The sequence below is a fragment of the Pempheris klunzingeri genome, chromosome 15 (genome assembly GCF_042242105.1).
Source record: "Pempheris klunzingeri isolate RE-2024b chromosome 15, fPemKlu1.hap1, whole genome shotgun sequence".
In the NCBI taxonomy this organism is placed as follows: domain Eukaryota; kingdom Metazoa; phylum Chordata; class Actinopteri; order Acropomatiformes; family Pempheridae; genus Pempheris; species Pempheris klunzingeri.
The window spans coordinates 21,742,192-21,759,565 of record NC_092026.1 but is presented as its reverse complement, the minus strand read 5'-3'; the positions used below and the strand labels follow the sequence as shown (position 1 = coordinate 21,759,565).

General features: G+C 41.1%; 1 protein-coding gene across 1 annotated transcript in view; it reads left to right on the top strand.

Annotated features, from left to right (window-relative positions):
• The window catches only part of LOC139214251 (collagen alpha-1(XI) chain-like), an 80,426-nt gene that overhangs the window by 54,090 nt on the left and 8,962 nt on the right, over nt 1-17,374 (top strand). The window contains exons 41-54 of the mRNA XM_070845054.1: nt 1,069-1,122; nt 4,172-4,279; nt 4,416-4,523; nt 5,434-5,487; nt 6,027-6,080; nt 9,439-9,546; nt 12,257-12,310; nt 12,765-12,818; nt 12,923-12,976; nt 13,214-13,267; nt 14,622-14,729; nt 14,913-14,966; nt 15,226-15,279; nt 15,730-15,783. Of these exons, the coding sequence (XP_070701155.1) occupies nt 1,069-1,122; nt 4,172-4,279; nt 4,416-4,523; nt 5,434-5,487; nt 6,027-6,080; nt 9,439-9,546; nt 12,257-12,310; nt 12,765-12,818; nt 12,923-12,976; nt 13,214-13,267; nt 14,622-14,729; nt 14,913-14,966; nt 15,226-15,279; nt 15,730-15,783 (972 nt within the window). The remainder of the gene's footprint in view (nt 1-1,068; nt 1,123-4,171; nt 4,280-4,415; nt 4,524-5,433; nt 5,488-6,026; nt 6,081-9,438; nt 9,547-12,256; nt 12,311-12,764; nt 12,819-12,922; nt 12,977-13,213; nt 13,268-14,621; nt 14,730-14,912; nt 14,967-15,225; nt 15,280-15,729; nt 15,784-17,374) is intronic.

The window sequence follows — 17,374 nt, the reverse complement described above, 5'->3', positions numbered from 1 at the left end:
CATGCTTCAGAGCTGTGTCATCCCTTCACTTTTTCATTTCCTTTGAAGCTCATATAGTGATGCCTTTTGCATTAGTAATATAAATACGCCTACAGATTAGGCTGTATCATAATTTATTGAGTAATAGCCCTTTTTTCTCTGGTGGAGTTGAGCTGCAGCCTAAGTAAATATTGGTATTTGATTAATGGGTATTTCTGTGCAGCGTCATTAAATTATTATTTAATTTTTTCGTGAGCTTGGTTGTTTTAGACAAATCCACCGACTGAACTCCCGTCGACGGAGCTCTTTAACAGAATGTAACCTGGATTGTCTGACTGCTCATTCACCCAGTGGTATCTAAGCATGGAGATGGTTTTGTCTGAGATTTCAGCCTCCACCCCAACACAATGGATGTGAATGGAATTTTATTTGTAACATCTGAACATTAGTAACATTGAAAAGTAACATCTCTTTTCAGAGACAGTGCCCACTCTACTCCACAGACCTCGCTCTGAAAAGTTGGACAATTTCTTTGGTAGAAAGTAATTCTTAAGAAATTTGTTGTGCTGTTGTGCACTCCCATTCATCTCAGATTTATTTGGTGACAGCAGAAATCTCTTAGAATAATATTGCGAAGCCTGGACAATAAAGCCAAAGCTACCTGCAAAGCTATGTACCACTAGGAATTAGTAAGAAAGTTGTAGATTAATTGACCGTTTAATGGCCTGCTACCCCTCTAAAATGGGAGGTTATAACATGACCAAGCTTTCATGTACATAAATGTGGAAGGTGTTAGATAACTTTACTTGAGAGGTAAAAAAGATAGTTGGCCTAACTTAGATCATCCCTTTTTTATAGATCACAAATTGCTAATTACTGTGTGCCTTTCTGGGTGTAAGTCCTTCATGCATACATGTATATACACAGGTATACACACAGAGAATATACACACACACACGCACACACACACATGCGGGGTAACATTTAAAGGCCCATTTGACAGCTGTGATTACTGCTCTTTGAATGGCACCGAGGGGGGGGGGGGCTGCGGTCAACTACATCTAACCATCTCCTGTCCTCTGCTTTCAGGGTCCAGCTGGCTTAAAGGGAGGAGAAGGGCCTCAGGGTCCCCCCGGCCCCATCGTAAGTAGCCCGTTACTATGGTTACCTAATCTCTCCTGCCACAGAGATTGCAGCAGAAAGTGACTTGTGCTTTTGGAGAATGGAGTTGCACACGCTGTGCATAGCTCCGCTGTCTAGTTGTTAAGCAGCACGTTGTAATGTAAACTGCACTGTGGGGGGTGGTAGAGTAGGCCGGGGTGGTATTACTGAAATGAGTAGATGTCATTCAATGTGAATATACACTGCAATATAAAAACACTGCAGATCAAATGTCATTTTTACACTTTTTACACGTTTTCTCTTGCTTATTTAGTAACTAGTAATAATTTTACCCATTTATTGTGTCATAAAATTGGCATTGCTCATTGTGGTCCTCACATTATACTGTGTGTGTTGTAATGTGCCTCACAAGATGCACAATATGCACATTTATGATCACACAATTCCTCATTTTTCTAACTATGAATCACCTCTCATGCTGATGTTTATTGTGTTTTTGTTTTTCTGCTACAATGTGCAGGAGAAGATGAACATTTCAGTTTCATGAAGATACATTTTTAGCACTTTAAACGAAGACACTCATGAATTTGTGGACTACAGTTTGATAAAAGCACTTTGCTGCTTGATTAATCGTTTCTTTTTTTTTTTTTAGAACAGCTTAGAGGCATTCCTTGGTATGAAATTAATGAGTGCCCAATAACATCACTCTGAAGCATGGCCTAATCATTGCTTAATTGCCTAATTGAACAATGGCCAGTTTCATCCCAGTAACTGGATAGGTCTGACATGTTTTCGCTAACATTTAGTTGTTACTATAGCAACTGTTGTGGCACAGATGGAGGAATGATGTGGCTCATTCTCACCTTTTTTCTTTTTGCGTGGCCACCAGTTTTAGAGACTCAACTGTTAATCCCTCAAGACAAATTTAGGATGTTTTTCTTTCTGATCATGGGTGCTTATGCTGTATCTTCTGCATCACTGATTCACCCTTAATCACAGCAAAGGACATCCTCTCACATTAGAGAGCTGCGTTCATACACTGAACTGTCACATAGTTAAGGACTGTGAAAAGGAGCAGGAGTGGTAGGGTAATCCATAAATAAATGGGGCACTCTTTTCCTGCCTTTGTCTCTGAGCCCTTCAGTTAGCGATACATGCAATGAAAAGCATCGTGAGCTCCGGTGGTGAATCTGTACAGAAAGCTGACTGACAGGCAGCTTTGAACTGTCTGACATTTTGTTCATGCGTTAAACGCAGGCTCCCGATAATTGCCCCTGCTCACCAGCGACAGAGCAACACCAGATTAGATGACAGCGGATATGCAGAGCACGGATGAAAAGATGATGAAAGCGAGAAGAGGGGCGTTCACTGAATGAGTGAAACCATTTCCACTGCGAAATGAGATAGTTTTCTTAAATTGGCCTGAAAGTGAGCCATTGGCTAAAAACATGTGATAGACTGTTTTGGTAGCACTTGAAAAACTCCTTGAAAAAGAGGCCGGTGTGCACAATGCCCCCGCACACGAGACATCTGATATTTTCCTCCATCGATTTCCTGCCAGAGATTGAGCTGCTGTGGGAAAGTCTGTGACGGCTGTGCACGTTGCTATTTCATAGTCTTTTTAGAGGGCTGTGTGTGTAAAACAGGAAAAAAAGAACAGATATGTTGAATATGACAAAGTTGAGTCACAAACTTTAGATGTGCATGTTTTTGTGTCGCACTTTTGATTTCTAGCCAAAGAATCATGTGTGTGGAACAAAAACATGGTTAAAATGAGAGGAAGGCGAGCAGAAAGAAAGAAGGGGAAGTTATGGGAGTCAAAGAAACTTGTGTGTGAGACTATATGTGTGTCCTGGCGGGCAGGTTGGCAGGCAGGGGATGACAGTTTGGAGCTGTGTGTGTGTGTGTGTGTGTGTGTGTGTGTGTGTGTGTGTGTGTGTGTGTGTGTCACCAGCAATGTCTGTCATGAAATGAGCCAGGCATATGAGTGCCAGGTGGCAGCTCACATCAACAGCTGAAGCTGTGTATGTGTGTGTGTGTGTGTGTGTGTGCGCGTGCATGTGCATCAGGCTGAATCTTTGGCTTGGACACATGCGCATGTTTTATTTGAAAGCAGCCCAAGACCAGCACGAGTAGGAGTTTGCTGTAATGGCCTGCTGATCAAAGGTGTAGTCACTTTATATGGTTTGGGCCACCTACACAGAGAGGGGCATCCATCTGGGCAAATTGAAGAGCTGATAAGGCACTCTGTTGTGGGGAAGAATGGCAAGACGCTCCATAAGGCCTTGGTAGAGGAAAGCCGCTGAATCCTGTTGGTTAGCTAAGCATACCTCTCATCTCAGTGAAGCTCCGAGGCTGACAGCAGGGCCAATATACTTTTATTGTTGTCCGTAGTTATGGTTTTAAGTAAGTAATAATTCAGTTGTAAGTTGCAGCATTATTTTTTTACAGCTCCTCACAGCAATCAAATAAAAAGGTTTCATTCTACATACTTTAATGTGTTCTTCTTGCAAGAGGATTACATTTACTCTGAACTTCAGTGATAAATGATACATGGTAAATGGTCTGTATTTGTATAGACATTTCCACTACTCAAAGCGCTTTTACATCACATCCTCATTCACCCATTCACACATCATTCATTCAGGAGGAATCTAAGTTGGAGGAGATTATTCTTTCACACACTGAAGCTGTGCTTCAGGAGCAAGTTGGGGTTCAGTGTCTTGCCCAAGGACACTTCGACACGCTGACTCATAGGAGCCGGGGATCAAACCAGCGACCTTCCGACTGATGGACAACCCACTCTACCTCTGAGCCACAGCCGCCCTCCAGTGGATAGTGTCCTTGTGTAAAGGACAAAAATGTTTGTGGGCACATAAAATGGCCATAGTTTGCGAAAAAGGTAGTCCTTGAAATGCTCGTCATAGGGCAGCATCTCTTTTGCGAGCGTAGTTTTTGTGCTTCATGTTAAACTTTCTGTGGGTTTTAGCTGTTTCATTCCCTTTTAGCAGGAAATTGACTTGCTTGCTACCACAGCAAAGACTAATGGCTCTTTGTTCTCTGGTGACAGGGTTCTCCTGGAGAGAGAGGTGCTGCTGGCCCTGGAGGTCCCATTGGCCTGACAGGGCGCAATGGCCCCCAAGGAGGACCCGGCCCCGCTGGAGAAAAGGGAGCTCCTGTAAGCATTTATGTCTAACTCTCAGTCAAACACTTCTTTAACCTTCCATACACTGCAAGGTTTGAGGAAAATGTTGATTTGGCTGCTGGTAATGCAGCACGTCTCAATGATGATAGTGATAAATGTTCGTGTTTAGGGAGAGAAAGGTCCCATGGGTCCTGCTGGCCGTGATGGCATCCAAGGTCCTGTTGGTCTTCCTGGTCCAGCTGGTCCTCAGGGTCCCCCTGGAGAGGACGGTGACAAGGTGGAGTAAAGATGTGATGCACTGGAATATTAGTAATCCCTAATTTAAAAACCTCAACCTCAAAGAATGAGCCATGTCTGAAACAAAGGCCCATACTGCACTTGGTGAAAGGTAAAACACATGGAGACATCTTCTGCTTCAACATCTGTAACCATCAACTCAACTAACCATGATCCAACTTTCAAACAGGATCAGAACAATGTAGTTCAACTACAAAGTTTTCTGTAACACAATCCAATCACATCAAAGAATACAACACGTCTACAACTGTCAGCATCTTCAAAAAGTGCTTAGATGTGTTGATGCTCTTCTTTGCATACCCTGTTACTTAGTTCCTTTTGTACTTCTGTCTTATGTCATTACTTATGATATGGCATGGCTATTTGAAATTCAACTACAGTGTCATACAAACATGCATGTCTTCATATACTTTGCATATATACAGAAAACATACTTTTTTCAGTTGCTCTGTTTAGCCTCAAGCCTCCAATGACAAAAATGATCAGATCGTTGCAGTCAGTAAACAAAAGAAGCACACACTGGAAGCATTAAACATTTTTTTTTTAAAAAACAAACAGTGTCCAGAAATAGCCGACAGCTTCAGTGAAACACACATCTTCATCTTTACATTTGTAACCATCATGGCTCTCCGATCCAAGTCACGTCTCCTATCACACCATTTTGTCAATCATGGTGCCAATGGGGTTAGACGGGGAGCCAATCAATTAATTGCAAACACTCGCCCAAGGTCTTCGTGGGCCAATCAAATTAGAATCTCTTGAGGAATATTTACTACGCGATCTTGGTAGAGGTGACACTTTAAGATATTGAACTGACCAAACATGGGAGGCGAGAGCCTTTTAAGATGGAGAGGAGAGATGTGAGCTCTGCTGTTTGTATTGCACCACAGGGAGAAGTTGGCGGTCCTGGACAGAAGGGAAGCAAAGGAGACAAGGGTGAACTTGTGAGGCCTTTTTCCTTTCTCTATTAATTTTTATGTAATTCTTTTTACACTAGGAAATGAGTTTTGACTGATAGTCCATGCTAATTGGGCAAAGAACACCAATCTTAGCTGCTGAATTCTCATATGAACTGCATTAATCAAAGGACATGGGATACTTGGCAGTGACTCATCTTAAGTTATCTTACCCCAAACAGCCTGCAGGATATAAAATATTAAGTGAAGTGCTGCTATGTTTTCTAAACAGGTACTTAGTAAAATACCAGCATACCAGAGCCCTAAACATTTGTGTTTTTCAACTGAATTTGGTTTTGGTAACCACAAGCATCACCTCAAATAAATTAAACGTTGTAATATACAGCACTGCCCCAGTGTTATTCCTTCAAGTGGATCGTCTGCATCAGGATAAACAGCTTTAGCGTGCAATTGTTTTCATTGACTTCCATTGATCTCTAATGTAAATGAAAACAGGAGGTCTATTATGTGTGTACAGATATTCAGACAGCAGGTCATAATAAACAGTATCTGATTGTTCCTTTTAGGGTCCACCAGGCCCGAGCGGGCTTCAGGGTGTGGTCGGAGCTCCTGGTCCAGCTGTGAGTATTGCTTCCTCTTGCCATCTTATATCAACATTTCCCCGATGGGGGATTGTTATGCACTCTTAGCTCGTTTTCATTTAATGGATTTCATATTCAGAAATCCAACATTAAATTAAAATGTTAGAAGCAATTGACCACTGGGTAACCCATGCACACCAATGTTTTCTCCAAATATTACACTTTTCCAAAAGCTTTATTTGGCAGATATTGGATTTTTATTAAATTTCTTTCTTTGCAACATGTCAGATGCTTTAAAAATGTAAATGCTGTGGTCCCAATGATAGCTCGTGCTTACCCTGGTGGGTTTTGGGTTGGAAGACTAATGTGCGCTCCATTTCTTGCCGATTTCTGGATGATGAAACATTTTGCTAGTAATGGCTGTTCCAACAAGGTAGTTTGATTTAAAAGAGACAACGTTTTATCTTCCAGATGGGCAGAAATTAAGTTCTGTTCCAGCCAGGTCAGCGATACGTTATGCAAGTAGTATCACTTTTTTATTGTAGCCTCTGTAGTCCAAAAACCTTTGGCTGCAGTCCACATTCATTTAAGAATCCCCATCGTTTTATTGTTGTAATGTTACACAAATTTCATTTTAATTTCAACTTTTACTTAAAGCAATATATTAATGTATTAATACCACAAAGGCTACTGTCATCATAGTTGTTAACAGCTTGCTCTTCAGTAAAAAGCACCAATTCATCAAATGCATTGCAATTCTGAATAGAGAATCTGTATTGCTTGTATTGGGTTCTTACACAGGATTACATTTGTGACCTTCCAGTAACAAAATAGTCTCGAATAACACCATGGCCACACCAGCCTGTCAACCATTTCCATGTATTACCTCATATGACACCGGATTTAGCTGAAAATACTGCCTTATATGCTGCAGGACATCCTCTATTCATCCATCTCATTAACACAACAGGAACAGCCCTGTTTCTACAATAGCTGATGGCCTGAGGGCAACTAACAGCCCATTGCTGTAAATTATCAGGCCTTAACAACCATTCTAGCCAAAATTCAGCATCTGCAGGGCTCTGTGGGGGCTAGAATAGACCTGGTGAGACGGATTGCTGTGAGCGGGTAGTGTACCCAAGCTGAATAACAAATTATTTAACAGTTGTTTGTCCTGGTGAGTCAGTCTGCTCATGTGTATTCATATCTTCATAACTGAGACCCGACTCGTGCCGTGTAGTTGCAACATTATCTGCCCTCTTTTCATTATTGCAAGTCCTAATGCTGTTATCAATTTTCACTATACTATCTACACCGCCTCTCAATCCAGGAAAAATATTGGTGTTTGTAGGGAAAACGAATGATCCAATTTACTTCTCAGCTACAGCTTAACGAGGTTTACAACAGCTCAGTCACCAGTATTGTCTCCAAGATGCAACTGAGGTCAGGCAGTTAGAATGAAACACTGTGGCAGGGCACGACTGATCTTCATCCCTGTAGATTTATTTTATTTTGGTTTAGGCACCTAATATAAAGACTTTTTTTTTTTTTAAATGTCACTTGGCATGAAGAAGTATAATTTTTTTTGATGTAAATGTTTGTCTCCAACAGAACATCCCAAAATTGCCTAGATTTGGTAAGATGCACTTTAGGAGAGTCACAAATTACACCTGCCTCAGCATGAGTGTGGTGCCTCCAGGTCTAAGCATCTCTTGTGCCCACAGGTACTGTGCACATAGCTGTGCTCAAACATATCAGATGCATTTCAGATTTTTCTTTCTTTTTTTCTGACATTTTGACCCATACAAACATTATAACAGAGTCTTAAGAAACCCATGCATCCACAATGTTTAATTTAAGCAATTATACATTGACTTTTGATGATTTAAGCCCCTGAGAAAGTGTATTCGTAATTATAACTTCAGCGTGTATTGAATGCAGTTCCCTTTCTTACAGCGATCGTTCAGAAACCAATGAGCAGGTTTTTCAGAGTATAGTTTCAGTGTCAGTGTCAGTTCTGGGGAATATTGAGCTTGCCTTGTCATGGCTTACACTGCATGCACAACTTAATACATTGTGTGATTAATGGAGACCAGCAACAAACTAGTTTCCCCTTGTGGGAGTTGATCTGCTGGACATCAGATCAGGGATACGTTGGATTTTTCCAAACTCTGTGTTGAAACTAAAGCATCTGTACTATAAGTTCATTTTAAATGATCACATAAGTACTTAGCCATCATTAATCATGAGCAGCAAATTAAGCTTTGCTTTTTCTTCACGATAGTTGTTCTTCCATGCTTTGGCTACTTTGGCTCCATCCAATTCCATCAAGCAAAGAGATCCACTGGGATTGCACCAACAAACATATTGGAGCGACCTGCACAAGCAGCTTTACAAAGAATGACAAATCATTCAAGCACTTTTTAACCACATGCATTTTGGATTCCGATCTCCCCGAGGAGCTGTTGGTCCAGTCAGATTAGTATTTTCTGATTAAAGTCCCTCTGAAGTGTAGTCCAGCTTGTCTCCAACCCTTCAGTTCAAAGCTGTACCAACGGTACCTGTAATCTCCTAACATTTCCTTCTAAACTGTTCTGCATTCAGTACCAGCGCCTGAGGCTGCCTACATGTCCCAGGGCTCAGCGAGAGCTCCAAAAGCACTTTCAAGTGCTGACATGCGTTTGAACTGAAAACTCCCAGTTTGTCAGCACTTCACTCCTTCCCTGTAGTCTCCCCTTTCTATCATCTGTAGCTCCGTGCACCTCTGGCTTCACAGATGAAGTCAGCATCTTTCACGCACACTGTTTACCATAACCCCGTGGCTATAGTGTTCTGCATTCTCTGATGAGGAGCTTTGGTAATCTGGCGGCTGCTTCCACAGGTAGCCCAGCAGCTCAGTGGATCAATCATCACCCATGTACTTTTTTATTCTGAGTTTGCTCATATAGGCTTCCCCGCTCTAAAGATTTGCAGATTGAATGTTAAGTCTAAATAGCATGGGAGTGCAAATGTCAGGTTAGGCGTTAGCCCCCAGATGGATCGTTGACCTGTCCAGGGTGCATGCTGGGAAAAGCTTCAGCTCCTCATAATCAAGAATATGTGGGTGTAAACAATTGATGGATGGAAGACAATACCATAAAATGACCTTCAAAAAAGGCGTTAAGGTAGCTGCCTGTCCTGGTCTATGTGTGAATATGGACATCGACCCACCCTCTACCATGTGAGCTTGGATATACTCCACAACCTTGAAAAGGATTAAGAGGGCAAAGCAATCCCGTAAGAGAAATTCCACATAGATACCAGTGTTTGTAGACCTGCGTGTGCAAAAGCTCCGGCTAATTGGGATCAACATAAAGATGTTTGGACTTAATGAACTTTGACCCCCCCCCCCCCACAGGGCAGTGATGGTGAGTCTGGACCGAGAGGACAGCAGGGTATGTTTGGCCAGAAAGGAGACGAAGGACCCAGAGGATTCCCCGGCCTGCCAGGACCCATCGGACTGCAGGTAAGTCTATATGAAATCTACATCTTTTACACACACGCATGTTGATTCCCTCTCTGTTATTTCCTGAACGCATGGCAACCAGATCACTTTGGACACAAACCAGTAGGTACGCACATCGCTCTCCTTCTGCCAAAGACAGCCGCAGCAGAATGAGTTCCTCCACACAAGTACACCAACAGCACTTCATCTCTCCTTACATCAGTTACATTACATCAAAACAGAGCATAATTTATTAATGCACCCTCAGCACCTAATAACACTTTGTATTGCTCCTGGGCAAATAATGCTTTTTTCCCCTCAAGGACTTTCCTTAGCCGAGACGGTGCTAAAAATCCATCACCATTGCTAACATTTTGCGTTTGGCATTTTGCCGCAGCATTAATGGTGGAGGAGACTTGCCGTTGGTTTTCCACTCAGACTACATCATTATCATGCAGTAAACTGCTTCCCTGCAGTGCTCGCAGGCCAAAATAAGAGACCAGCTGCTGTGGTAGCCTGTATTTGATCAGTTTTAATCAATGCATGGTAAAAAAAAATTATTTATCTTCTATTTAGACGTATTACAATAAAGATACAGTATTACGTTCCTGGAGAATTTAGAGAAAAGGGGCAGCATGTTTGAAGCACTTAGGCAGTCAGGGTTTGATATTAGGATGGACATGTTTACTTTGCTGAGTATCAAACCTGTAACCCTACAAATAGTCTGTCTAACCACCAGCACACCCTGCCCACACACACATGGACTATGCATATTAAAGGCTGTGGAGCAGAGTGATATTTGAGGGCTTTCATCAGTAAACGACCTGGGGTTTTATTTTCCACTTCAACACACATTGATCGGTTGCTATTTATGTTATTTTTTAAATGGCACTATAATATTGATTTATAGAAAGTGTTTTTCTTCATGCACAGAGAAGAGAGCACAGCATCCAGTTTTGAGAGAAGAAATAACATTGTTCTTCTTGCTAATGAAAAGTTGTAACAATAATAAAATGAACCCCTCCATGGTTCAGTGCATGAGTTCAGAGTTTTTGCAGATACAAGTGTACCTGGTGTGGTATAAACTAGTAGTGTGTGGTGGTCAAGGCTTTTGGTGTAAAGAAAATTGTCCCATGAGTCTATGATAATAGAATAGTAATAGACTAAGCTTTTTGTGATTACTGCCTGACTCCACTTTGCACTTTTTAGTTCGTTTTCCCTCAAAAAGTGCAGAGGTCCAGAGGAGTAACAGGACAGAGCTTTGGCTCATTTAAGCCAATGAGCTGAAGTTGTAGAAACTTGCTTTGGTGGTAATGAATAAAGAAACATTTTAGAATATCTCAAAGTCAATTATCCAAGGACTCACTGGGGATGAAATTAGAGCAAAGCCCTGCTGGTCAATAGGACCAGATAACGTTGTTATTAAGTGCAATTGGCTTTTAATTGGGCATAATGCACTCCATCTCCACTCTTTTAATTATGTTTGGCTAAGCTGTCCTTCAATAGATGGCAGCAGCCACTGCGAGCTCAGCTCTTCAATGCAATTATCTGTAGCATTAATGATTTTTGACTACGGGGAATGAATGGCTTCAGTTTGAAAGGCTTCCATCATTTGGGGCCGTGTTTGCCGTGGAATATTGGATTCTGCACCCAGGATAAATTCTTCAGATTAAGAGGTTAAGATGTAGAAGTGGAGAAGAGTAAATATCAGATATGATTACACCAGGTGTCCTTATAGTCTGAGGCTAGTTTGGAAAAGAGGGGGAATGCCAAATCATAAGTAAACATTTATTGATTTGCTCTTCTACGTGTGCCAAACAGTATATTTGTGCGTGTATGTATGTGGTGTATGTTAGTTTTGTTCTCTTTCCAGACTTTGTAATTAATTAGTACATATATTTTACAAAGATGCATAACAAGTCCAGCGCTGATCAAAAGCCTGTCACATCCAAAGATTACACGTGAAATAAGTTGATGCTTTATTTATTTTTCCATTCCCACCACCCTCATGCTTCATCACTGTGACTTGAGTCCCATTTAGAATGTGTTATAAATTAGCTTTCTCTGCCGTTGCAAAGGTACAGTAAATCAACAAAATGGGCTGAAATTACACATATGTGATCTCAATGATTGATATCCATGCCATTTTGATTTTACAGCAACTCATCACTACCGCTGCTTTCCACCCATCTATTGATTATGCATGCTTCATCATCGGAGCTTAACTAACACAACAAGTAATAACTCCAATTATGCAGATAAACAATAAGCTACAATAGCAAGTAAAAGCTTTTTCATTTTTTTGCAGGTGCACTATCACAAGGTGCATTCAAACTGTTTTGGTCAAACATGATTGAATCCAAAAACTGGATAATGCACACCGCCTGCGCTGTCCCCTTTGTTTCCACTTTCCTGTGGACATAGATGGATGGAGCTCCCACCCTGTAATTTACACAGGCTGATTATACCTAAGCCTCCCATACCCTTTAATTACAATAGGTGTCCTTTTTGACTAATTGTGTGTTTACACTCAGTATTAATGCATTCTCCATCATATTGCATCCCAAAGCCCTCTACTCAATACACATCATCTGAGAGACCCTGTTAATGAGCAGCAAAATGTATTCATGCTTCTGTTGGTGGATTTTTTTTTAATGTGCAGTTTTATCTCAGGTGCTGCCTCACATGACCTTTTTTTCTTTGCACTGAAGAATCTTTGTCTTCTTTGCAGGGCTTGCCCGGCCCTCCTGGTGAGAAGGGAGAGAATGGAGACGTTGGACCGATGGTGAGTGTAGCTCTATCTGTGACTTTTCTCTGTTCCAGCTCTTCACGTTGTTTTCACGTACAACAAGGTGGGAAATTGCGCTGATTGTTCTGAAGTTTTGGCCAGTGGCTGAGTTTGGCAACTCCACCAGCCAGTTGACAGACGTTTTTGAAGTATATGAAAGATGTATAGACACAAACTTTTCTGCCGGTGAAAACTTTGTGTGCTCTGTTCCAATGCAATATGCTTTTATCTACCATCATTTATTAATTTTTCAATACAGTTAGACTACAGTAAAAAAAATACACTCGATAGTTTTAAAGGATTAGTTCAGCAGTTGAACAAACATGTAGAGATATTGTATGAGGGATTGATTTTTCTGGCATACTATCACACTAGCACTTGAACACAACAGAGAGCCAAGCCTATCTGTGTACCACTGTTCACATTGCCTCACTCTTATTTTTGCTGACAGGGTCCACCTGGTCCTCCTGGGCCGAGAGGTCCTCAGGGTTCCAGCGGAGCCACTGTAAGTTTGATTGTTTTTCTTTTCTTTTTAACAGGGAATCGGCTAAACAGTGTTAAAAGAAGAATCTTATAAGAATAAATTGTTACATTGTGATTTGTCCACAGGGTGCACAAGGTCCTCCCGGTAGTATTGGTTCAATGGGAGGTGTTGGTGAGAAGGTAAGATACATTTCTTTTTTTTTTTAGTACTGCACATTTTTTGGAATGATTCACTCTCTGCTCTGAAGGAACACTGCCAGTTTGACTACCATGTAATGCATGAAAAAGTTTGTGTTTATAACACCAAAGTAAGATACAAACCAAAAGCATTGAGCAGACAACCAATGGATTGTTCACTGAGACTGTGATAATCCACACTTTCACACTGTAATCCACTTTTCCACTGTGATATAATAGGGAGAGACCGGTGAAGCCGGAAACCCAGGATCATCTGGAGAGCCTGGTATCGGAGTGAGTACAGCATCATACTAAAGCACTCCTCATCTCATTCAAGACAGCATTTTTTAAATACTATTATTATTATTATTATTTCAAGTCGACTGACTATTCTTACTTGTGTGAAAAGCACTCAGAATGCATGGCAAGTAGCACGACACACAATTTAGCAGTGTGCCTGTGTACATTTCATTCCATGTGTAATTGTTACTATTTAAATAATCTCCACATGAATATCTATGAGTGAGGCTAATTAAGTTCTGTTTATTGTTTGACACTTCAGCTATGGGGGCTGTTCTACCTCCATGTATTTTACCTCCATGTTACTGTAGGCTGATGTGTAGCAATGCTGGTAGCCTGAGGGCTTTTCAGGCAGATAATTAGCCCGGCCACGTTTGGACACCTCCACCTTTGTTTTTGTCATTAATCTAACCTCCGGCACGAGGCTATTATTAGAGGCAAGCGCTAGAATATCTCAGGAGTTAATTTGTGTGACAAAAGCATCACGTTAGCATGTAGTTTTTCACAATAACATTCAGTTGTTTAATGTCTCCAAAATTACTGTTGAGTGGCAGGAAATTCATTTTGTCATAACTGATTCATCATGTACCTGCATCAATCCTCATAATGCAGCATACTATGTATACTGGGTTTTTTTTTTTTACTTTCCAGTGGTGTAAAACATGATAAGTATTCACTGTAGGTATTCTGATCTTGAATAGCTCAGATCAGAGCAGTACCACAGAACCAGGCTAAGCAATAGAGTTTGGTTGGACAGACCAGGGAGGCCATACCGAAGTAATGGGTATGGGCCAGTCATCCTCCTTGAGTCCATCAGGTTGTATTGATGTATCCGTCTGCTGCCCCGTATCTGTTTACGGTGACAGATAGAGCCAGTGTTGCACATCACATCGAGGTCAATTTAAAAGGTGCCATGCTGGCATCGACTAGAGAAGCTCTCCGCTCTAATGGGCCAGCAAACGATTCTGGGCTTGTAATTATGCTCCAACTGGTGCTCTGAGTCATAGCCAACACTTTAAGACACTGTTGCTGCTAATACTAGAGCAAATAAATGATACCAGAATGATAAGACTATTTAATGTAATCACTCAGTGGGTCAGAATATGATTTTGAAATGAAACTCAAATGCAAATGATCCAAAAAGTGTGCTTAAAGCTTCATTTTGCTTCCTTTTCTCAGCTCTAAGAGCCAAGCTTTGAGTTCTTAGAGCCAGTTCGGTGCATGTTTTGATGCCAGCGGAGTGACAGATTTGATACGTCTTGTGCCTTATGTAGCATGCTGTCGTCTAAGTGGCGTTGATGGCCCTTATGTGGTCTTCATGATGACAAGCCTGTGATCCATTTTTCAGGGCACCAGAGGAGAGACTGGTGAGAAGGGAGAAACTGGCCCACCCGGAGCCGCTGGACCCGCTGGTGCCCGTGGACCCCCTGGAGATGACGGTCCCAAGGGTAACCCTGTATGTGAGCTCCACTGTCTCACACACACACAGCCTTATGACTGATGCATTATTAAAGCTGTCAGCGACAGAATCACTGTGTCACATTTCTCACTGGAGCTGTCTGCTGCCAGAGTTGTTGTTGACACCATGTCAAATATTGGAGTCAAGCTCAGTCTTCTCAGTGTCTCGATCTGTCTGCAGGGACCCGTCGGCTTCCCAGGAGACTCTGGTCCCCCTGGTGAGCCTGGTGCTGCAGTAAGTGCTACATTTATCCCCCAATCAATCTTATGTTTAGGATATTATACTATTCAGAGAGTATGAATTGAACTGTTTTCCTTGTGTAACAATGTGTGAATACTGGTATAGGTATTTATCTAGATATATTTTATATATATTTTTCTTTGATATAATATTTCTTAAAAGTACTATTAATATAGTCCAAACTGTGATGTGAAATAGCATTGTACTATAGCTGACTAATGAGGTCATGTTTGGCCCGTTTGTGCTTGTTCAGGGTCTTGATGGTTTACCAGGTGACAAAGGAGACGATGGAGAAGCTGGGCAGCCTGTAAGTCTTACATGATCTGAAATTGCAATAACTTGCCGAGTAATCAAATCAAAAATGTCAGGCAGTCATTTTCTGCCACTAAAAGTAATTTTTCACGTACGCAGTGATGTGCAAGAATAGAGCAAGATGAATTACTTAATGAGAATGGTAACCTTAGGATGCAGAATAGTTTGTGCAGCTATTTGCTTATCAAGTTATGTAATTGTGTTTTCTACAGCATTCGTTATGTAAAAATAATCACGTTGCAGTTTGAGGTATTTTAAAGTCAGTTTTGTTTCACTATATCTTTGCTACATTTGCGTCTCTATAAGTGTGTTTGACTGTTGAGGTTACATATCGATTATGTGACAATGGAGAACATGTTTTACAATGGTACAGATATCTCATTATGTAACAAAACTCTTCAGTTTTTGTGAAGTGGAATTGAGTGTTCTCTCTACTCTAATTTAGGGCCCTTCAGGTCCATCTGGCGAGGCTGGAGTACCGGGACCTCCTGGCAAAAGGGTGAGTACATCTCCAAAATGATGCACGAGCTGATACTTCTGCTAAGCTCTCGAGGTGTCTCTTATTTTTAGATTCACAAGACTCTTAAAGGATCCTAGTGATATACATTTACAGTATGGTAGCGTTTTGTGTTTGGATTGGAAGTAATATATAGTTTTTATGCCAGAGTAGCCAGTCAGCGCAGATAGAGATCATCCTATAAGACAGTACTGACATGTTGTGAGTTTGACTCGCAGTAATGTGAAAGAAGGAGTACTGCTGCTGTGAATGTCTGGAAATTAACTTGGCACTTAAACCTCTGACACTCTATGCCATTTCTGTCACATCACACTTAAAATGAGATTATTTTATTTCACTAGCATATAATTTTTTTTTTTTTTTTTTTACAATGCCTTCCATTTACTGTAGGAATGTTTTACATTTAGCGATAAAGCACACCATCATTGTACTGTATGAAACTCTGGTACAATATGGCATGAGAGAGTAGAAACTTTGATATTTAAAGTGAGTTTGCTTTGCTTTGTGTTCTTCAGCAGAGATGATGCTCAGTAAAGTCTAGCGTATACTCCAGGGCATCAGTGTCAACCAGCTCTGCTTCCATCTCTCTATATAAATACAAACAGTGTTTGTACAGATACAGAAGCCCTTCTGCCCTTCTGCTAAAGTAGCATTTTACTTGTAAAAGTAAGACATCTTCACCTTCCTGTATTGATACTTTAACTTATGTCGAGGATCTGAGTACTTCTCCCACCACCATGAATAAGGGATCGATCATAGATACCATGTACAGCACTGATCTTCACTTACAGTTTTTCTTGACTGTGGAATATTTATCAAAATATGACAGAAATATTGCTTGTTGTGGCCGAAACATTGATTTCTCAAGCTTGTCATGAGCACACAGATTGTGGTAAGAAACGGTCTTGCATTTGATGATCCTTATATGTCTTACTGCCTTAGTGGCAGCTAATGTGGATCCAAATTAAGAATAACGAATAAAGGGAGATCCAGTAGTAATACAGATTATCTGACATAACAAAGACCTAAAAAAGACCTTCCTGTGGCAGTGCCCCACTGCCTTAAAACTGCCTTTGTTTAGCATCAAGGCACATTAGTTTGAATGTCTTCCTGCAGTTATGTGGCTTTTATTAAAATGCAGGCTCAGACGATTGATCTTGCATTTACATTTCAAAAACTTTGGTATTGTAAGCACTTTTTAGACCCATAATTTGTATTCTGAGGAGTAGCAACCAGGTGACAGAGGCTACAGAACAAATTAGACCCCAGTTCCATGTCCATATTAATGGACTTTGCAATATGATTTTTCATCCTTCACCAAGGTAATTCTGGGTTAGTCTCTTCCCCAATATCTCTTCGAAAATTGACTCAGGTTTGGTGCTCATTGATGCATGTGGCTGCTTGACTACATTAACACACATGCATGCACGGATGCGCACACACACACACACGCGCCTGCATACACACATATATGCACACCCACTAATGCACATTCACAGTTGCCAGGGTTTATAACCTACATTGAGGACTGGTGGCTTTTGTTTGGTCTATTTGATTATGGTTTCTAATGGCA